Source organism: Rhopalosiphum padi, chromosome 3 (genome assembly GCF_020882245.1).
Source record: "Rhopalosiphum padi isolate XX-2018 chromosome 3, ASM2088224v1, whole genome shotgun sequence".
Taxonomy (NCBI): Eukaryota; Metazoa; Arthropoda; class Insecta; order Hemiptera; family Aphididae; genus Rhopalosiphum; species Rhopalosiphum padi.
The window spans coordinates 37,978,474-37,997,123 of record NC_083599.1 but is presented as its reverse complement, the minus strand read 5'-3'; the positions used below and the strand labels follow the sequence as shown (position 1 = coordinate 37,997,123).

Here is an 18,650-nt window from a genome sequence, read left to right as displayed (position 1 = left end):
CACTAAACGACTAAACGCCGTGTAATATATAAATATTACAGTTATAATAATCCAATAAATATATAAGGCAGATTTCCGATTGTAGGCTTACTTAGATAATGTGGAACCAGACGCAATAAACGAATTAAAATAAATGTTACAATTACGAACTATACGGAGATGATAAAATAGCAATCGACCAAACTAATATAAGTACCATATACTATCATTCAATCATATCAACGCAATGAAACCGCAATTAAAGAATTAAAATAAATGTTACAATTACGAACTATACGAAGATGATAAAATAGCAATCGATCAAACTAATATAAGTACCATATACTATCATTCAATCATATCAACGCGATGAAACCGCAATTAAAGAATTAAAATAAATACCACGATAATCAAATTATACAAAGATACTGGAACTAACACTACGACAATTAAATTTAAAATATAAATGTCAATCACATAATTACGGACAGACCAAAATTATCTATATCAAAAATGCCGCAAATATACATTCAAAAGATCATCGAAGAACGCGTATAAAAACCACAACGCCCTCACAGCAGGCGTGCTGTGTAAAAATCTCACCAATACGACACACAAGCTCCAAGCAGAAACACCGCCAAAAGAACACGAAGAAATACTGAAGACACGCGAGAACAGCACAAGATTCGATTCCGCGTACTGAGACCCTTTTTATTATTAATTTCGTAACGTTGCGTTGGTTCCCCGTTTTCTAAGTATAAACCTAGATTGGTATATTGGCCTTATTACTTAAAACTTAAAAACGTTCGTATAATTATTTATACTGCCTGACATCCAATAACATATTAATACATTGTCCTATGATCCTAAATCCTAATTTTAATATCTATCCAACCCTTTCTAAATATCTTGCAACATTAATATACCAATATAGGTTATACTCGAGCCCAAACGACTCAGTATCTATCTTAATAAAGTAAATCGGATCGTATATAATAATGCTTATCGAATCACAACACCGAGACACCTAAACACATCCGTTGACGAAAAGGTAAGTGGAAATTTAACAAATATATATATATAAAATTAAATACGTAGCTTCATGTCGACCCAATAATATAATGGTAGCAGAATAAAATAATGTAGATAGGGTATTTGATTTCAATTATTTAACAACCAACTGCATTTAATTTCAAATCATACACAAACTTATTTCCCCTTTAATCTCTATTACTTGTTATCATTTCATTACTTTACCAATTCACCAATACATTTATATTCCCACATCATAGCCCCTTCTCTCTCTCTTTTTATTTATTGCCTTACTCCCACTATTTTATTCTACTACAGCCGTAAAGTGTCAAGTCACTGTAAACGCTGTAAACTGTAATAGACAATAGTCACTATTATTTCTCGTTATATTGAACAGTATACAGTAACAGTTTACATGAAACCAACCCAGACGACCCAGGAGTGCCAGGACCATCTACTTGTTTCGTAATTTATGTTCGTCCTCTACTGAGTTTTTAGAAATATTTGACTTTTTCGATTTAACTTCGGCTTCTAAATTCAACGAATATATTTTTCACGATACCAGATGTTTAAAATGTACATTTGTTCACGCGCCTATTACAACAGATACAGAGTATTCAGTACGAAAACAAATAAAAAAAACATATCAACTATTGACTAATGAACAAATTGATAACATTACAAAATTGTGTTATATTAACACATATTTATCACTGTAATAGGAAAGGAGATATCGAAGATCGGGACAAGCAGGATTACTGGATGGGTGCGGAGGTGAGGTGTCGTGCGACATTCAATGCGAGCAATCCACTGGTGTACAAGGCGAAGTGCCTGGTAAAATCAATGACACAAGAGATACAACTGGGACCAAACGCAAAGCTAATTCCAAAAAGGCGAGCGCACCCATTTGCGAGGCGAACGGGCCGTTAACCGTTTCCCAATTATTGTATGAATAGGATATTTATATTTATATATATTAATTTAAATAGTTGTCTTTATACTTACGACGCTTTACTGTTTTATCATTAATTGTTGATGAAGATGGTAACGGCAAATCAGTGGAGCCATCAGTGCTCGTGTTAACCGAAGTTGAAACTTTTTTAATTATAAATTTGTCCATACTTAATGTACCTTTTTTAATATGGTATGTATAAGAAAATATGAAAATATAACGAAATTACACAGACACAACGCGCACAACACGGTGATCACGAATGAGAATAGTGAGAACGTGCTTATTTACGTACCTACCTATAAAACACATAATCTCAATTTACTATTTATCAGTTATGATTACGTCGAAATCATTACGAGGTAAGAATATCTTCATAATTGTTTTTCTTATCTCTGGGTTTTACTATATCATAATGCTGAAATAATATCATATATGTCAAATGAAACTATATGTTCTCCACGTGTCCCACATCTGTCCCAACTCAAATGAATCTTGTAGATGTCAATGGCTTCAGCGATCAAACGCTTGGACATCATTCGGGCGACGTAGACTTCGCAGAATTACTAGGGCAAACCAGCTCCAACCAGTCGACTACGCCAATATTCTTAGATACTTATCTAAAGCCTCTCGATTCGTCCACGGAGTTGGTGGCTTCGCAGAAGATGCAAGATTACGTGATAGATATCAACATCTATCGGTATGTATTAAAGCAATATTTATTGAAACAAAGGCATCTTCAATTAAATAAATACAATTATTATATAAATTATATTCGACCTCTATCAAAAAAGAGAATAACTAGTACTCCATTAAAATATAATACTACAGCGTTATTATATAGTACACCAATGTTATCAGCGGTTCAAACAGTTTTGAACTTAGATTACAGTGATGCCTTTTTCGTATTTCGCCATTTATGTTCGTCATCAACTGAATTCTTAGAAATATTCGATTATTTTGATTTAATATCAGCTACAAAATTTAATGAATATATATTTTATGACAAACGTTGTAAAAAATGTTCATTCGTACATTCACCTATTACAACTGATACACAAGATATTATTAAAAAAGAAATTAAAAAAACATATGTGTTACTAAACAACGAACAAGTACAATATATATTAAAACTGTGCTTTACACCAACTTATTTATCGTTAAAATAGGAAAGGCGATATCGAAGATCGGGACAAGCAGGATTATTGGATGGGTGCGGAGGTGCGTTGTCGTGCGACATTCAATGCGAACAATCCATTAGTGTACAAGGCAAAGTGTCTGGTGAAGTCGATGACGCAAGAGATACAATTGGGTCAAAACGCAAAGCTAATTCCAAAAAGGCGGTCACACCCATATGCGAGGCGAACGGCCCGTTAACAATTACACAATTATTGTACGAATATCCTACTTGTCCTCCTCACGCGTATTTAAATATTAAGGAATTTTTTAATAATACAAATTTAAATTGGATGTACACTGATAGCAAAGATGCACAACGCGACATTAGAAATTGGTGTGCGAAATTAAATTGGTGGACTTTAAAAGATTTCGATGAATACTATTCAGACCCAAAAGTAAAACCGTATTTTAACGCGTATAACCGAATTCAATCCGAAGTTTATTACGATGTTGACACTTCTGTAGAAATTGCTGATAAATTATTACGACATCAATTTAATAACAATACTGAAAATATCAATATTTTTTTAACAGACGTATTAAATGTTATCGATAAACGCGTACCTAAATTAAATACAATAGCAATTCACGCAGAACCCAATGCGGGTAAAAATTATTTTTTCGATCCAATAGCCGCTTTTTTTATTAACTACGGTAGTATTGGAACAGCTAATAAAACTAATCAGTTTGCATTTCAAGAGGCTGCAGGTAAAAGGTTAGTTCTATGGAACGAACCTAATTACGAAGCCGTTCATATAGAAAAATTAAAAGAATTATTAGCTGGTGACACTACTAGAGTTCACGTAAAATATCAAGGCGACGCTCCGTTACAAGGTCCACCAATAATAATACTAACTAATGACATGTTGTCCATCTTTGGTATGAGTGCATTTCAAAGTAGAATAAGATTGTATCATTGGAAATCTGCTCCATTCTTACGCGATTACACTATTGTCACCAGCTAATAATTCTTTTAATTTTTCTATATGAACGGCTCGTCCGTTCAAAAAGGGTTTATTCAGCAGATTCCTTTAATTTTAATATAATATGTTGTAAATAGCTGTAACATATAACAATGTAGTAAGACGTGATCGTGTGACTCGACTACACTAACTGTGATCTACTTTGGTCTGTTATTTTTATTTCTTAAAAATTGATATACAAAAATTGAAAAATGTTTAAGTCAAAAAATCAACAATGCAATACGAAGGATGTAAAAGTGTATTTTTTAACTAATTGTTTTAAAGTTAATTTATTGGAAGCTAAAAAAATGCTTAGGAACCCAACTAATGTATTAAACGTTGTTCAATGTTCAAAACTTGAGCCACAGCCAGGTAAGTGGTATATTTGTATAAATTGTAATCAAACAGAATTTACCTCAGATGGCATCGAATGGCAAGTAACAGGCACAAATGTATTACCAAACGATAAAAACCCTATTGTGCATGTCGAATACTTTGCATCGGAAAATGTACACAAAAGTGTCTTTAAATTAGTTGAAAAAAATCGATATAATGCAATTTTAATCAACTATGTGGAATCTTCACACTTGAATATTACTAACTCACCGAAAATTGAAACTGAAATCAAAAAACCAAAATCGTTTGTTTCTAAAAAGAGACCTATGAAAAGTATAATGAAAGATCGTTTAAAAATATTCAAAAACTTAAGTAATGAAGAAATAATGGATAATCAATCAACTATTGAACTAATTAAGTAATCATAACTATTTTTTAAATTACAACATAATATTATGTCATATATTGTTTTTTTCTGTTAGAAACAAAAATATTGACTCGCCCATTTTAGGCGCCGATAACTGTCTTCCAGGTACTTCGACATCAATCCCTACTTCCGATTGGTAATAATATACTAAACACTTTATGTACTTATTATGTACAATACTATATTACTATATACTTAATATTTTAGTTAAAAATAATATATCTATTAATTAATTAACTGTTTTATAGTACAAAGGGTGATATACCACTATTGATAAGTAGTACACCATCAAATAGAACTTATATAAATGCCAATGATTTGGATATATCGAATGTGGAAAGTTACGAACTTACAACTTCTTGCGATAATACTCATAATAATCCGTAAGTTAAATATTTTAAACATATTTTTATTATTTGTAAAGAGACAACTAGCAGTTTATTTAAATTTCTATTAATATTATGGTGGTGTTGCTACAGTGATTTTTGCATTAGTTCACCACAAATAGCGAGTTGTGTAGAATTTACAGCAGAGACAAGTACACCAAAACTGAAATTGCAAGTACAAAACCAATTTGATGAACCTGAATTAACTGTTAAACTTACGGCTACTGAAATAAATTCATCTTTCGAGTAAAATTTATATTAAATCATATAGTAGTTTTTTATGTATTTTAAATAAATTGTAGTGTAGAGTCTAGACAATATTTTCATTATGTATGGGTGTGCTAAAATCCATGACGAATTTATTGACTCTCACGCACTGACTGTCAGTTCAGTCTCAGAGGTAGAAAAAAGCCTCATGTAAGAATTTTGTTACCATCCGTAATGTTTTATGAATTAAAATTTAAATTAATTACCTATATATTTATCTAGTGAAAGAGCAGGTGAAATAAATGGGTGTAGGATTGTAGACATTGGATATGTTTTTAGTCAAGTTCTTGATTGTACTCACGAAGGAATGTATGGATGTAATTTTATGAACATGGAATATATATCAGAATTTAGGAGAGGTTACTATTCACAATTTTTGTTCAAATGTAAAATGTGCAATATTCAAAAAAAAATATATTCTTCAAAATTTAATGAAAATCTTCAAAATCAATGGTCAATAAATAAAGCTATTATAAATAGCACTATTGCAATTGGTAATTAAAATATTGATTTAAATGTAATGCTTTGCGATTTTGTTTTAATTAAATAGTAATTTATTGTACAAGTAGGAATTGGCTATACCCAACTAGCCGAATTTTCTGCTGGTTTAGAAATACCATACATGTCTGCAAAAATGTACCATTCATTTCAGTCAGTTCTCCAAGATGATATTAAAGGCACAGCTTGGTCAGAAATGAAAGCGGCAAGAGATGAAGAAAGAAAATATGCTATAGAATCGGGTTCTGTTGATAATAATGGTATACCACTCATTACAGTTGTTGCGGACGCTCAGTGGTCCAAGCGGAGCTATAAAACAAAATACGACGCTTTTTCCGGAGTGGTAAGTGTTTTAAACAATTTAAAAATTACATAATAAAATAAAATTCAAATAACTATTAATTAAATTAATAGACAAATCTATAACTAATCTTAACTAATTTTTACGTGACTTTAGGCAAGTATTATTGGATACAAAACAAAAAAAATACTTTTTGTCGGAATCAGAAACCGATATTGCGTAATTTGTGAACGTTCTTCTAATAAAAATATTGAAAAACCTATACACACATACTTCCTGAATTGGAAACACGGTGCTACAAGTATTGAAGCGGACGGAGTAGCCGAAGGCTTTACCAAGAGTTTCGAAATGCATGGCGTTAAATATTCAAAATTAATTGGTAAGATACAATTACGTTTATTACATAAATAAAAATTTATAATCAAATTTTATGAATTTTTAACAACAAAATAACTTTAAATTTACGCGATTTTATCATATTTTGTAAAAAATTGAAGAAATAAAAAAAATGTGACCGACGATTTTTTTAATGGCAATAAGTACAACTTATGAACATTCTTGTATTTTTCACTCCGTTCAGAATCTAAAAAAATGTTTTAGGTGACGGTGACAGTAGTGTCACAAAAAGGCTAAATGAAATACTACCGTATGGTCCGAGCCTAAGAGTCGAAAAAATTGAATGCAGAAATCATATGCTTAGGAACTATTCCCAAAAAATGTCTGCTCTCACTAAACGGACAGAATTTCCTATTGCAATAAGAAAAAAAATTGCTGATAACCTTGTTAGGCTTAGAACTGATATAACCAAAGCTATACAGTATAGAAAATCTGAGGAAAAACCATTACAACAGAAAATTTTAAGTAAGTACCTACCTAATTTATGTTATTGTTTATTACATTTTATTTATTTATTTGGGGCTTTTTAGATCTTAAATACGACATAACCAACGCACCAAACCATCGACTTTTTGATTGCCATAAAAAATGTGCTCCTTATTTTTGCGAAAAATCTGCAGATAACTTAGTTGATAACTGCAAGACAAATGAAAATGATGGTATAGTCAAAGAAATTAATATAATTGTTTCTCGTTTGGCTAATAATGCAAAGAGTCTTATATTGGACGTAGACAATAACATTTGCGAACAATTTAATAGTGTTATTAATAAATTTCTTGGTGGCAAAAGAATAAATTATAATCAAAGGAGTTCTTATAATACAAGGATATTAGCAGCCGTGGTTAGTTTTAATTCTAGCGAGTATTTAAGAGCTGTAAAAAAACATATCACTCAAACAAGTCCTGGTAAGATAACATTTTTTTTTGAAAATTATTATTATATACAAATGTAAAATAACCTATTAATTATTTTTTTTGTTAGGAAAAACGGCTAAATCATTTTTGAGTCAAGTAATAAAAAAACGTTCTGCTTGCCAAAAACGAAGACGACTTTCGACCAAACTTAAATATAAAGTAAAACGACGACCAAAAGCTAGTTCCAAACCAGACGAACATTATGGTAACGCAGACATATTAGACGGTATGTAATGATAAGCTCATATATTATTGTAAATTGTAATAAATAAACTTAATTATATCTAATTAATAACTGTTGTATTGTTTACGTTATTATAGGTATAAGAGAAGTCGATGATCCATCATTTGTAAAAGATATGGAACAGTTTCTGAAGTAGGTACTATAGGCAAACAACGATATAAATACTGAATACCCAATACCTAGCTATTATTCGTTTTATTCAATAATTTCGTTTCTAAAGGACTTTATATGACGTCAACCGCACCACAGTAGAAGAAACTACAAGACATCAAGCCGAAAGTGAAAACTGGAGGGCAGAAAGGATGATTCGACTCACCGCTAGTAACTTTGATCGTGTATGCAAAATGCGTCGTAATACTAGTTGCAAAAATATAGTGCATTCAATCTTATATCTAACATTCAATAACAAGTTAGTTTAATGTTATACACTTAAAATACCGCACTATAATTAAAATGTGCATTGTTAATATTAAGAATATTTTTATTTCTATTTCTTTTTTTATTTAATAGATTCTATTATTTTTTTATTTTATAGGTCTGTCCAGTATGGTAGGGATATGGAAGACGAGGCAAAAACAAAATTTGAAGAAAAGTTCGGTTACAAAATAAAAAAATGTGGTCTTTTGATTGATACGCAAATTCCATATTTAGCTGCTAGTCCAGGTTTAACAAGATTTGATTTTCTTACTATTTTCTCTAGTATATAATAAAATAATTCATTAATTAATATTACGATATTTTTTTTTCAAAATTATTTTAGATGGAATTATTGGTGATACTGCTATCGTTGAAATTAAATGTCCTTATGCTGCAAAAGACACGGAAAATGAGATGGAGGCTGTATCCACTGGCAAAGTTTGTTTTCTACTAAAAAAATACCTTTCCTTATTTATTTTTTTAAAACCTAATTTATTTAACACAGCTGAAGTATTGTTCCATCAAAGAAAACAAATTGGTATTAAGTAAAAATCATATTTACTACTACCAAATTCAAGGACAATTGCATATTTCTCAAAAGGAACAATGCTTTTTTATTATATACACGACTAATTGGATGTCAGTCCAGATAATAAAATATGATGATGATTTTTGGAGCACACATATGGTCGATAAATTAAAAACGTAAACATTGTTAGAATTAATATTGATTTAACTTTTGTTAAATCCAATATTTAGTTTTTAATAAAATATAGTAAGTATATCAATATTCAATTTTATACTTATAGGTTTTATCTAAACTGTTTGCTGCCAGAAATCGTGGATCCTGTTTATAAATATAGATTTATGAAATCAGACATAAGAGAGTCAAAAATAATTTTACAGCAAATGAAAATCGCAAAACAGCTATTTAATAACAGTTTAACGTGAAAGACGAAACACAAAAATTTAATATTAATTCAATTGTGTTATTTTTATTTACTATGTTAACTATATTGATTATTATTATTTTATTTCTTGAAAGATGATAATTTACAAGATATTTACCCATACGTTAATATTGCATTGCGAATGTTTTTGTGTGTTCCTGCGTCAAATACTTCAGCCGAGCGTTCATTTAGTACTCTTAAAAGAGTTAAAACATACCTTAGATCTTCTATGAGTGATAATCGTTTAAACTCTTTGGCGATTCTAAATATTGAATCACAGTTGACAAATTCATTAAACTATGATAAAATAATTGAAGATTTTGCAAGATTAAATGCGCGACGAAAAAAATTAATTGAATGATGTTTGTAAACATATTATGAGAATAAATTAATAAATTTTACAATTGGCTTTAATTTTTTTGTTATCATGGGTACTACTAAGAAAATCTACGATATTCAACATTCTAGGACACTCGATAGATTTTTATACTACATGATACTATTGATACTATTAGCATATCACATGTATTGTATGTTTTTTTAGGGTAAGAAAAATTGCTACTATAAAAAAAACTGTGAGAGAAAAAGGGCATTAAAAAAATGTGTACCCGGGGCAGCAAAATTCTAAATACGCCACTGCCTTTAACCAATGAACAATTATACATACTTGTCCATTTAGCCGTATCGTAAAACGAACGAAATTTCGATTAAATTTGTGGAGTTATACCAAACAGAAGAGATTTTATGGAATGCAAAGCATCGTAATCACAAAGATAAGGCAAAAATGAATGACGCGTGGTGCAGAATTAGCAAGATTTTGAATATATCCATAGATTTGAAAAATAAAAAAAATTCAATTATGGCTACATTTCGGGGCCATTTGAGAAAGAAAAAAGCGTGCATTAAATCAGGAGCCGGCCAGAACGATATTTATCGACCAATATGGTTTTTATATGACCAAATGGAAAGTTTTCTTGGAAAACTAAACGATTGCAACGTGACATTAAATACTGAAGAGGTAAATATAATTACTTCATAATTACTAGTTTATGTTTATTTATTGAAAGGTATTAATTATTATTATAAAAGTATGACGTAAATTGTTCTCTTATTTGTATTGCATTTTCTGGTGATCTGCGTGGTACTTGATCGATAGGCCTAATAGCACAATTTTCGCCGATTTCTCTTCTCCATGAATCCGGTTGAATTATCACTCCAGTATTATCACAAATGTCTATTGTACCAGGAGGAGTATAAATTGATGCAGCCGTTTCATTTCTCCTTAAAAAATTATGCAATAGCACACATGTCATTGTTATGATGGAAACTTTTTCTAACTCTATTGAAATTGTTTTTTTGAAAATTCGGAATTTAGCAGCCATTATTCCGAATACATTTTCAATCAAAACACGGGAGCTTGATAATTTTTGATTAAAAATGCGTTTTGGAGAGCCAATCTCATGGTTTCCGGGAAATGGTTTCATCAAGTTGGTATGAAGAGCAAATGCTCCATCTCCTAGGAAAACATATGGTAAATCAACATTTGAGCCATGAAGGGGAGAAGGAGCAGGAATGTTAAGGCTGTTTGAGCAATTTTTTTTCCACAGCAAAGAATTTTTAAACACGCCACCGTCGCTAATTCTACCTTGACTCCCTATATCAGCAAATAGAAAACGATAGTCACTACTAACTAATCCCATTAACACAATACTAAACGAGTTTTTATAATTGTAGTATTCTGAAAATAAATAATTAATATTTATAGGCATTGTATTGTATTGAGTGATTCACGAGACTACACGAGAGTGTAGACTATGCATTCGTGTGCTGCCTCGCCTCGCGTTAACTAGACTAGACTCTCGACGAGGCGACCTCGCGAGAGTGTGGAGCTAGCATTAAAAATATATTGAATTCGTCTGATTTAAGTATGGACGACATAGTCGATAGTGCTTTTCGTAAATTAGAAATTACTAAAAACACGTCAAATGCTTTTCTAAAAGTAAACGGCGTACATTTAAATGAATTTGAATCGATTTTAAGATCTGGTAATTTGATGGAGTTGTTACGAATGACTAAAAGCTCAATAAATGTAACTCCATCGGATAAAAAATTGTTTTCGGATTTAGCAAAAGATTTTCCGGAAAAGATTTTACACAATATTGACGAGGTGGCCAACGCTACGAAATTAGAACGACCTCATTTAAACGTTACGATAAAGAATATCGATAAGTTGTCGGAATCGTCGTTGCGAGAATTAAATCATTTCCAAAAAAATTGGAAAAAATACGTAGGAACAGGTAGTGTGGCTTTAGTCATAGGTACGTTGTTTGTTAACGACAGTTGGTTTAAAGACTCTCTGGCTGGACGTGTCGATTGTTGGATGGTGAAAACTATAAACGGAAAATCGACGTCTTGTCGCATTTCTCGATTCACATGCGGCGCGATACCGTCTTCGAATACGGTAAACGTTAAATTAATCTTTATAAATCTATATACTCACGATCCCAATCTATCATAATAATTATATGCTTTAATTTGATAATAAAAGATAGGATAAAAGAAGTCGCTATTCCAAATCCCTTTAATTATTATCCATTTTAAATAGCTAACTATACCAACTATAATGACAAAATAATGACATTTTTAATAAATAAAAATAAATTGTATATATTTTGTATGCAATATAAATACATCAGTGGAAGAATTTCAATATTTTTCTAGGGGGAGGGCTTAAATATAATATGTATTTCAAACTTTCAAACCCTAAACAATAGACAACAAAATTATGAATATCTATAAAAAAAAATCGTACAACAACATTTAGACAATAATATTTACAATTAAAATAAAATAACAATTAACAGCAAAAATAATTAATTTGAAAAAATAATAAATAGTAAACATTCAATGGTCTGCTGCTATTTTAAAAATCTAAGTAAAAGAAAATACAATTTAAAAAAACTAAAACTAATGAATATAATATTAAGTATACATTTTTTTTTACAATATATATACAGTATATCTACAGTACTTATCTATATTAATTATTTATAAAAGGAACTGATCCATTCAACGAAAACAATTTAATGTACAAAAATCATCTTATAAATGATTTAAATCTGCAAAATGTTGATCAGAAATGTTTCAAGTAGGCAATTCTCGTCACATTTGTATCAGAACCCCCAATTACCGTGTCGGTGAAAATTATTATAAACTCGAGGATAAACGACAACTGTTACAAGGAAAGAAAAAAATGACACATCACATCCAGTTCCATGTCCCACAGCAGTTGCTGATTATAATCGGTTCATGGGTGGAGTGGATTTGGCAGACCGATTAAGGGCGTTATATAATGTGGAAAGGAAATCACGTAAATGGTGGCACCGTATATTTTTTTGGTCTTATAGACATATTGTTTGTAAACTCATATATAGTTTATTGTGATTTATTTGAGAAAATATCTGTTTTGCAATTTCGGAGAGCCGTTGCACAAGGGCTTTTAACAAATAAACAAATAAAAAAAAACCAGTCACCACAAACACCAAAAAACATGAAACGACGCAAAAATGCATTTTCCATGCCACGAGATGTCAGAACAAGTAATACAGGAGTTCATTGGCCAAAGTTTACAGAAAAAAGAGCAAGATGTGAGGTGTGCAGTTCCAAAGGTGTGGAATCTAGACCATTTTCTGTGTGTAATCATTGTAAAGTGCATTTGTGTGTCAATGAGAAGAAAAACTGTTTTGCCGAATACCATAAGATGAATTAAATATAAAATTAATATTAATTTTTTTTATTATTTATAAATATTATTTTGTAAATAATGGTTTTATCAATAAATGTTATAAATTATGTTTATCAGGTTAAATTTTTTATTTATACTTAGGTATAATGTGTATTCATATTACAAATGTGCACTGTAGTAATAGAGAATATTTTATGCACATATTGTAAGATAATTATATTCGTGAAGGAGAAAAATATTCTATAATATGATTTATTTATTTATTCGTATGGCTTAACAAATCATTTACAGCAAAATTAACAATAAAATAATAAAATAAAATATAAAATAAAATAAATTAAAATATAAACATAAACATAAAGTATAATTTAACTAAATTTAGATTAGAATGGTTAAGGTTTTATAAATATATAATATAATATGACATAATATGACATGACAATGCGTTACAGTTTACAGGTTACAGGTGTACGTCCAGTTCCCTTATCCACTTTACTGCTTCCGGTGTTATCGCGTGGATTCCTTCGATGCCCTGATTGAATTTCCTTATCTGGCATTCCTTTATTATGTGATTTATGGTTTGTCTATCGTTTCCGCAATCGCATGCTGGGCTGTCTTGGAGTCGCCATTTAAACATCATATCAGAGCAACGGCCATGGCCTGTTCGAAGACGATTTAGTACAGACCATTCATGTCTAGGCAGTTCCATACCCATAACTCCTTGATTGGGGTCCATCACCAGATTTTTGTTTCTGATTGGTAAAGTAGAGTTAGTCCATTCATCGCACCAGCACTTTTTGGTTTCAAATCCTGATCTTATTAGGTCTTTAGCTGTCTTCCAAGGCGGTTTCCTTGACTTTAGTCTGAGTGCTGGTATATCTTCTAATCTTTCGGCTAGCAGTGAGTTCCTCCTATCTTCGGCTTTTCTGATAGTATTAATAAGTTTCTGCTTTCTTCGTAGGTCTGGTGGAGCTATATTGGTTAGAACTGGTAGCCATTGTAACTGAGTGGACTTAACCGTGCCGCTAATCACTCTCATTACGCTATGCAGTTGTGTGTCAACTTTTTTCACGTGTGCACTATTACACCACACTTGGGCACCGTATTCAGCTGCACTGTATGTTAGCGCCAGTGCTGCTGTCCGTAATGTTTTAGCGCTAGCACCCCATCCTGTACCGGCGAGTTTTTGAATTAAATTGACTCTGGATCGTACTTTCTTTCCAGTTTTGACAAGATGTTCTTTAAATGTGAGCGTACGATCCAGTGTTATTCCCAAGTATTTCGGTGTGAAGTTGTGCTTTAATTGAACTCCTTGGAATGTCACTTTCAGCTCTTCTCTAGCCTTTTTGTTGTTTAGGTGAAAAGCACATACTTCAGTCTTGGTAGGGTTTGGTTTTAAACGCCATTTAGAGAAGTATTTGTTCATCGTACTGAGGTCTTCAGTAAGTGCTTTCCCGCCGTCTTCTAAATCAGTGCTTTGATACGCAATAGCAATATCGTCCGCGTATTGGAACTTAAGCCCTTTCGTAGCAGGTAGGTCATGTATATATAAGTTAAATAGAGTCGGGGCAAGTACCGAACCCTGGGGAAGACCATTAAGTGCTGTGCGCCAATTGCTTTCATTATTACCCAAAAATACTTTGAAGCGGCGGTTCGTGAGCATTCTATCTAGGAGTGTGAATAATTTCTTGCATGGGGTGACCTTGGCGAACTTATTCAAAAGACCGTCTCTCCATACTGTGTCATACGCCGCTGACAAATCAATGAACGCTACACTAGTTTTAAATTTCCTTTGGAATCCAGATTCTATTAGAGTCGTGAGCGCTAGCACTTGCTCCTCACATCCTCGGTATTCCCTAAATCCAGCCTGTTCTATTGGTATCACGTCTTCGATATATGGTTGTATACGTTCTAAAATCATTCTTTCTAAGATCTTATACGTAACGCTCAGTAATGATATAGGTCGGTAATCTGCGGCTTCGTGACCATCTTTCCCGGGTTTTAATAACGCAATCACTTTCGCTCTTTTAAATTGTTTTGGTAGTTTTGCAGTATCTATAATATCATTATAAAACATAGTTAGCCAGGTATGAGTTCTCGGTCCTGCGAATTTAAAAAACTCAGAATATATCCCATCGAAGCCTGCAGCTTTGTTTATTTTGGTTTTCTTTATTGCGTTGCATACATCATTTTGTGTAAAAGCAGCGTCCAGTGTTGGATGCGGCATTAGCATTTTCCTGTGGTTTCTTAGTTCTGTTTTTATTAATCGTTGATGCTCTTTGTCTACTGAAAGTTTTCCAACGCTTTTTAATCTGGTTGCTACACTGTTTGGTCTTAAGGTATGCTGACCTTTCGTAATATTATTTGAGGTGCCTAATTTTTTCATTAGGCTCCATGCTTTATGGCTGGAGTGGGTAAAGTCTAGATTAATATAAACTTATAATATATAAGGTATATAAACCTCCAAACAACAAATGGGAGAGTGTTCCAATGAAAACATTTGAACACCCAGCTATCTATGTGGGTGACTTTAACCCTTAACTTGGTGTTGTATCTTTTTGGATACACAAAGTTTGTCAATTTTTATACGGAATTTGATTTAACATATTTTTATTTGTATTATTTGTACACACTGATAAATGTCATATGTTTCACGTGAGTACAGTATGATAACGTTTCTACGACGATTAGGAGTGATAATCGCTGTTTTCTGTTATCATTTTAAGAAAATAAATTTTAATCAAACTCGTTGACTTCAACTGCCGAGTTCATCACATTTAAATGTGTTACAAGTGTCAAATTTGCATTAACTTAGTTCAGGTGAGTATAACATTCATTTTTATGCAAAATATTTAATAATATATGCCTTAATGTTGATTTTATATCAATCCTAAAAGTATGTATCCAAAAAGATACATTGCTAGAATCATTGTTTAATATAATTATTTTATATGTACCTAAAAAGATACATTGCTGTGAATGACTATTTTACTCTGTTGTATCTTAAAAGTGACATTGCTTGATTTCTTTATAATGTAATTTAGAAAATGTCACTAAATTTATACAATAAGTATTATATTATTTATTATTTATATCAATTATTGCTACAAAAAGAAATATTTTTTTTAGAAATCTTTATAGAAATGCAACGCCGTAGAGCAGAAAAAATTTTAACTATGCTTCCCCCTGGTAAGGATAGTAGTGAAAGTTCTGATGATGATTCAGTTGAATCATATCATTCAATTGGAGAAATATTATGTGAATCACCATTACCTATTGAGGCAATAGAGAATGATGTAGATGAACTTCTCAGAGATATTGAGTTAAATCCAATTGATGAGGTTATTTTATTTACACTGTAATATAATACCAAATACTTACAATATCTAAATTTATGTTTTATATTTAGTTTTTAGAAGATTTTGAAGATTTACAATCTATTACAAGTGATAATGCTGTTGCTGATATAATAGAAATAGAAATACCACAAAATATAGAGCCACATACTCCTACTCTTATGAATAATATATCTTCATCAGTTAGTAAAAAAAAAACAGTTTTATCATCCGAATCTGCAAGAAGGTCTAAACGTTTGTTGAGAAATGCAGAAACGCCTCCAATTCCATTACCATGTATGTCACCTGACATTGAGAATATTAATATACTACCTAACCAAAGGAAAAAAATTAGAAAAATTGACCACATGCAATTTAATTGGGTAGCCGGGAAAAAAATGAATTTTGAAGTTAATGTTCCTGAATATGAATTTCATACACAACATGATCATGTACTGACTCCTGTTGAGTATTTTAAAAGTTTTTTTTCTGATGATTTATTTGAACTGATTGTAGAACAAACAAATCTCTATTCAGTAGCAAAAAGTGGTAAGTCAATTAATTTAACTGTAAATGAACTTCAGGATTTTTTAAGTATAGAATTATGGATGGGAGTGGCTAAGTTACCAGCCTATACTGACTACTGGTCTCATCTAATGAGTTATGAAAAAGTTTCAAACATAATGCCACTTAAAAAATATCAAAAAATTCTAAAAAATATACATTTTAATAATAACGCCGAGTATAATGAAAATGATAAATTTTATAAGGTAAGACCTCTTATCGACATTATTCGTCGAAATTGCTTGAATCAAGAACAAGGCAAACGTTTCTCAATTGATGAAATGATGGTACCTTATAAAGGGAAAAAAGCTGGCTCTCGACGGCAATATATAAAATCGAAACCAAAAAAATGGGGATTTAAATTTTTTGTTCGCTCAGGTATCAACGGTCTGGTTTATGATTTTTTTCCTTACTGTGGAGAAAATACATTCAATAATTACAATTTTAGTGATTATGAAGAGAAGTTTTTTGGACTTGGACCAAAAGTTATCCTTGCATTAGTGTCAACAATTCCAGACAAAATCTTAAGTATCGTTTATTTTGACAATTTTTTCAGTTCTCCTGAATTGGTTTATTATTTGAGGGAAAAATATGGAACATTGAGTCTAGGAACTGTTCAACAAAATCGACTTCGACATTGTCCATTATTAGAGGAAAAACAACTAAAAAAAAAAGGAAGAGGTAGTTTTAGCTACATGTGTGACAGAAAAAAAAAAGTTCTAACTTTAAAATGGTTAGATAACAAACCAGTATGTTTAATAAGTTCTTATGTATCCGCTGACCCTATTAAGAGCATAAAAAGATATTCTAAAGAAAAGAAAAGTCGAGTTGATGTACCAATGCCAAAAATTGTTGAGGAATATAACACCCACATGGGTGGTGTTGACTTATCAGACATGTTGGTGGCGTTGTATAGAACCGGGCTGAAAACACATAAGTGGTATATGGCTGTATTTTCCCAATTACTTGACATATGTATCAATAATGCTTGGTTGACATATCGAAGGGATTGTAACCAATTAAAAGAAAAAAAGATTATGCGTTTAAAAGAATTTCGTATACATGTAGCCATAGCACTATCTGGAAAAGAAAAACCTAAAGTGGGTAGAAAACCTAACAAAAATAATCAAATGGAACATGTACAAAAGATCAGGCGAACTGTGATTCCTAGACCTATTAGTGACATAAAATTTGATAGATTTGATCATTTTCCAACTCGTGTATCAAAAGGTCGATGCCGCCACTGTAAAAAAGGTCAGACAGTCTACATCTGTACAAAATGTGATACACGTTTATGCACACTGAAAAATAGAGACTGTTTCAATGATTTCCATACCAAAAAATAAATTTTATATTATATATAAGACTGAGTTATCATTACTTTTTATTATTTATTTTATTTTTATTGTTAATTAGGCAAAAAGAAATTGCTATAAAAATATGTTATTTTATCTATACAATATACATGTATAACTTTGTTTTTAATTTGTTGATTATTATTTTTTTATTATTTAAAGATTGAGACTTAATTTTGTTGATTATTTATAACTGAATAATATCAGCTGTTATTTTTACATTTTATAAGATTTTTATTTTAAATTTAGCAAAAAGAAATTGCTGTAAAAATGTGTTATATTTTATATTTGTAATATTTTATCTTCATATTGATAATATTAGTTTTGATTTTTTAAATATTTCTATGTTAGTATTAATAAAAAACTAATGTGATAATTAAATAAATGTGATACTGTTCTGTGACAACATAA

At 31.0% G+C, this 18,650-nt stretch overlaps 3 protein-coding genes across 3 annotated transcripts; all 3 read left to right on the top strand.

The window, feature by feature from the left end:
- Window positions 1-2,405: 2,405 nt before the first annotated feature.
- On the top strand, window positions 2,406-4,413 carry LOC132925026 (uncharacterized). Its single transcript, XM_060989458.1, has 2 exons — window positions 2,406-2,663; window positions 3,133-4,413. The coding sequence occupies exons 1-2, from the start codon at window positions 2,406-2,408 to the stop codon at window positions 4,105-4,107; spliced, it is 1,233 nt and encodes a 410-aa protein (XP_060845441.1). The 3' UTR covers window positions 4,108-4,413.
- A 2,857-nt stretch (window positions 4,414-7,270) lies between these two features.
- On the top strand, window positions 7,271-8,774 carry LOC132924113 (uncharacterized). The gene is given in 7 exon segments (XM_060988216.1): window positions 7,271-7,620; window positions 7,697-7,855; window positions 7,951-8,005; window positions 8,094-8,282; window positions 8,409-8,536; window positions 8,634-8,743; window positions 8,745-8,774. Coding segments are annotated over 5 exon segments (474 nt in total). The 5' UTR covers window positions 7,271-7,620; window positions 7,697-7,855; window positions 7,951-7,988.
- Window positions 8,775-15,682: 6,908 nt separating this feature from the next.
- On the top strand, window positions 15,683-18,650 carry LOC132924112 (uncharacterized). The gene is made up of 4 exons (XM_060988215.1): window positions 15,683-15,805; window positions 16,115-16,326; window positions 16,395-16,764; window positions 18,410-18,650. Exons 2-4 carry the CDS (start codon window positions 16,129-16,131, stop codon window positions 18,430-18,432), a joined length of 591 nt encoding a protein of 196 aa, XP_060844198.1. The 5' UTR covers window positions 15,683-15,805; window positions 16,115-16,128; the 3' UTR covers window positions 18,433-18,650.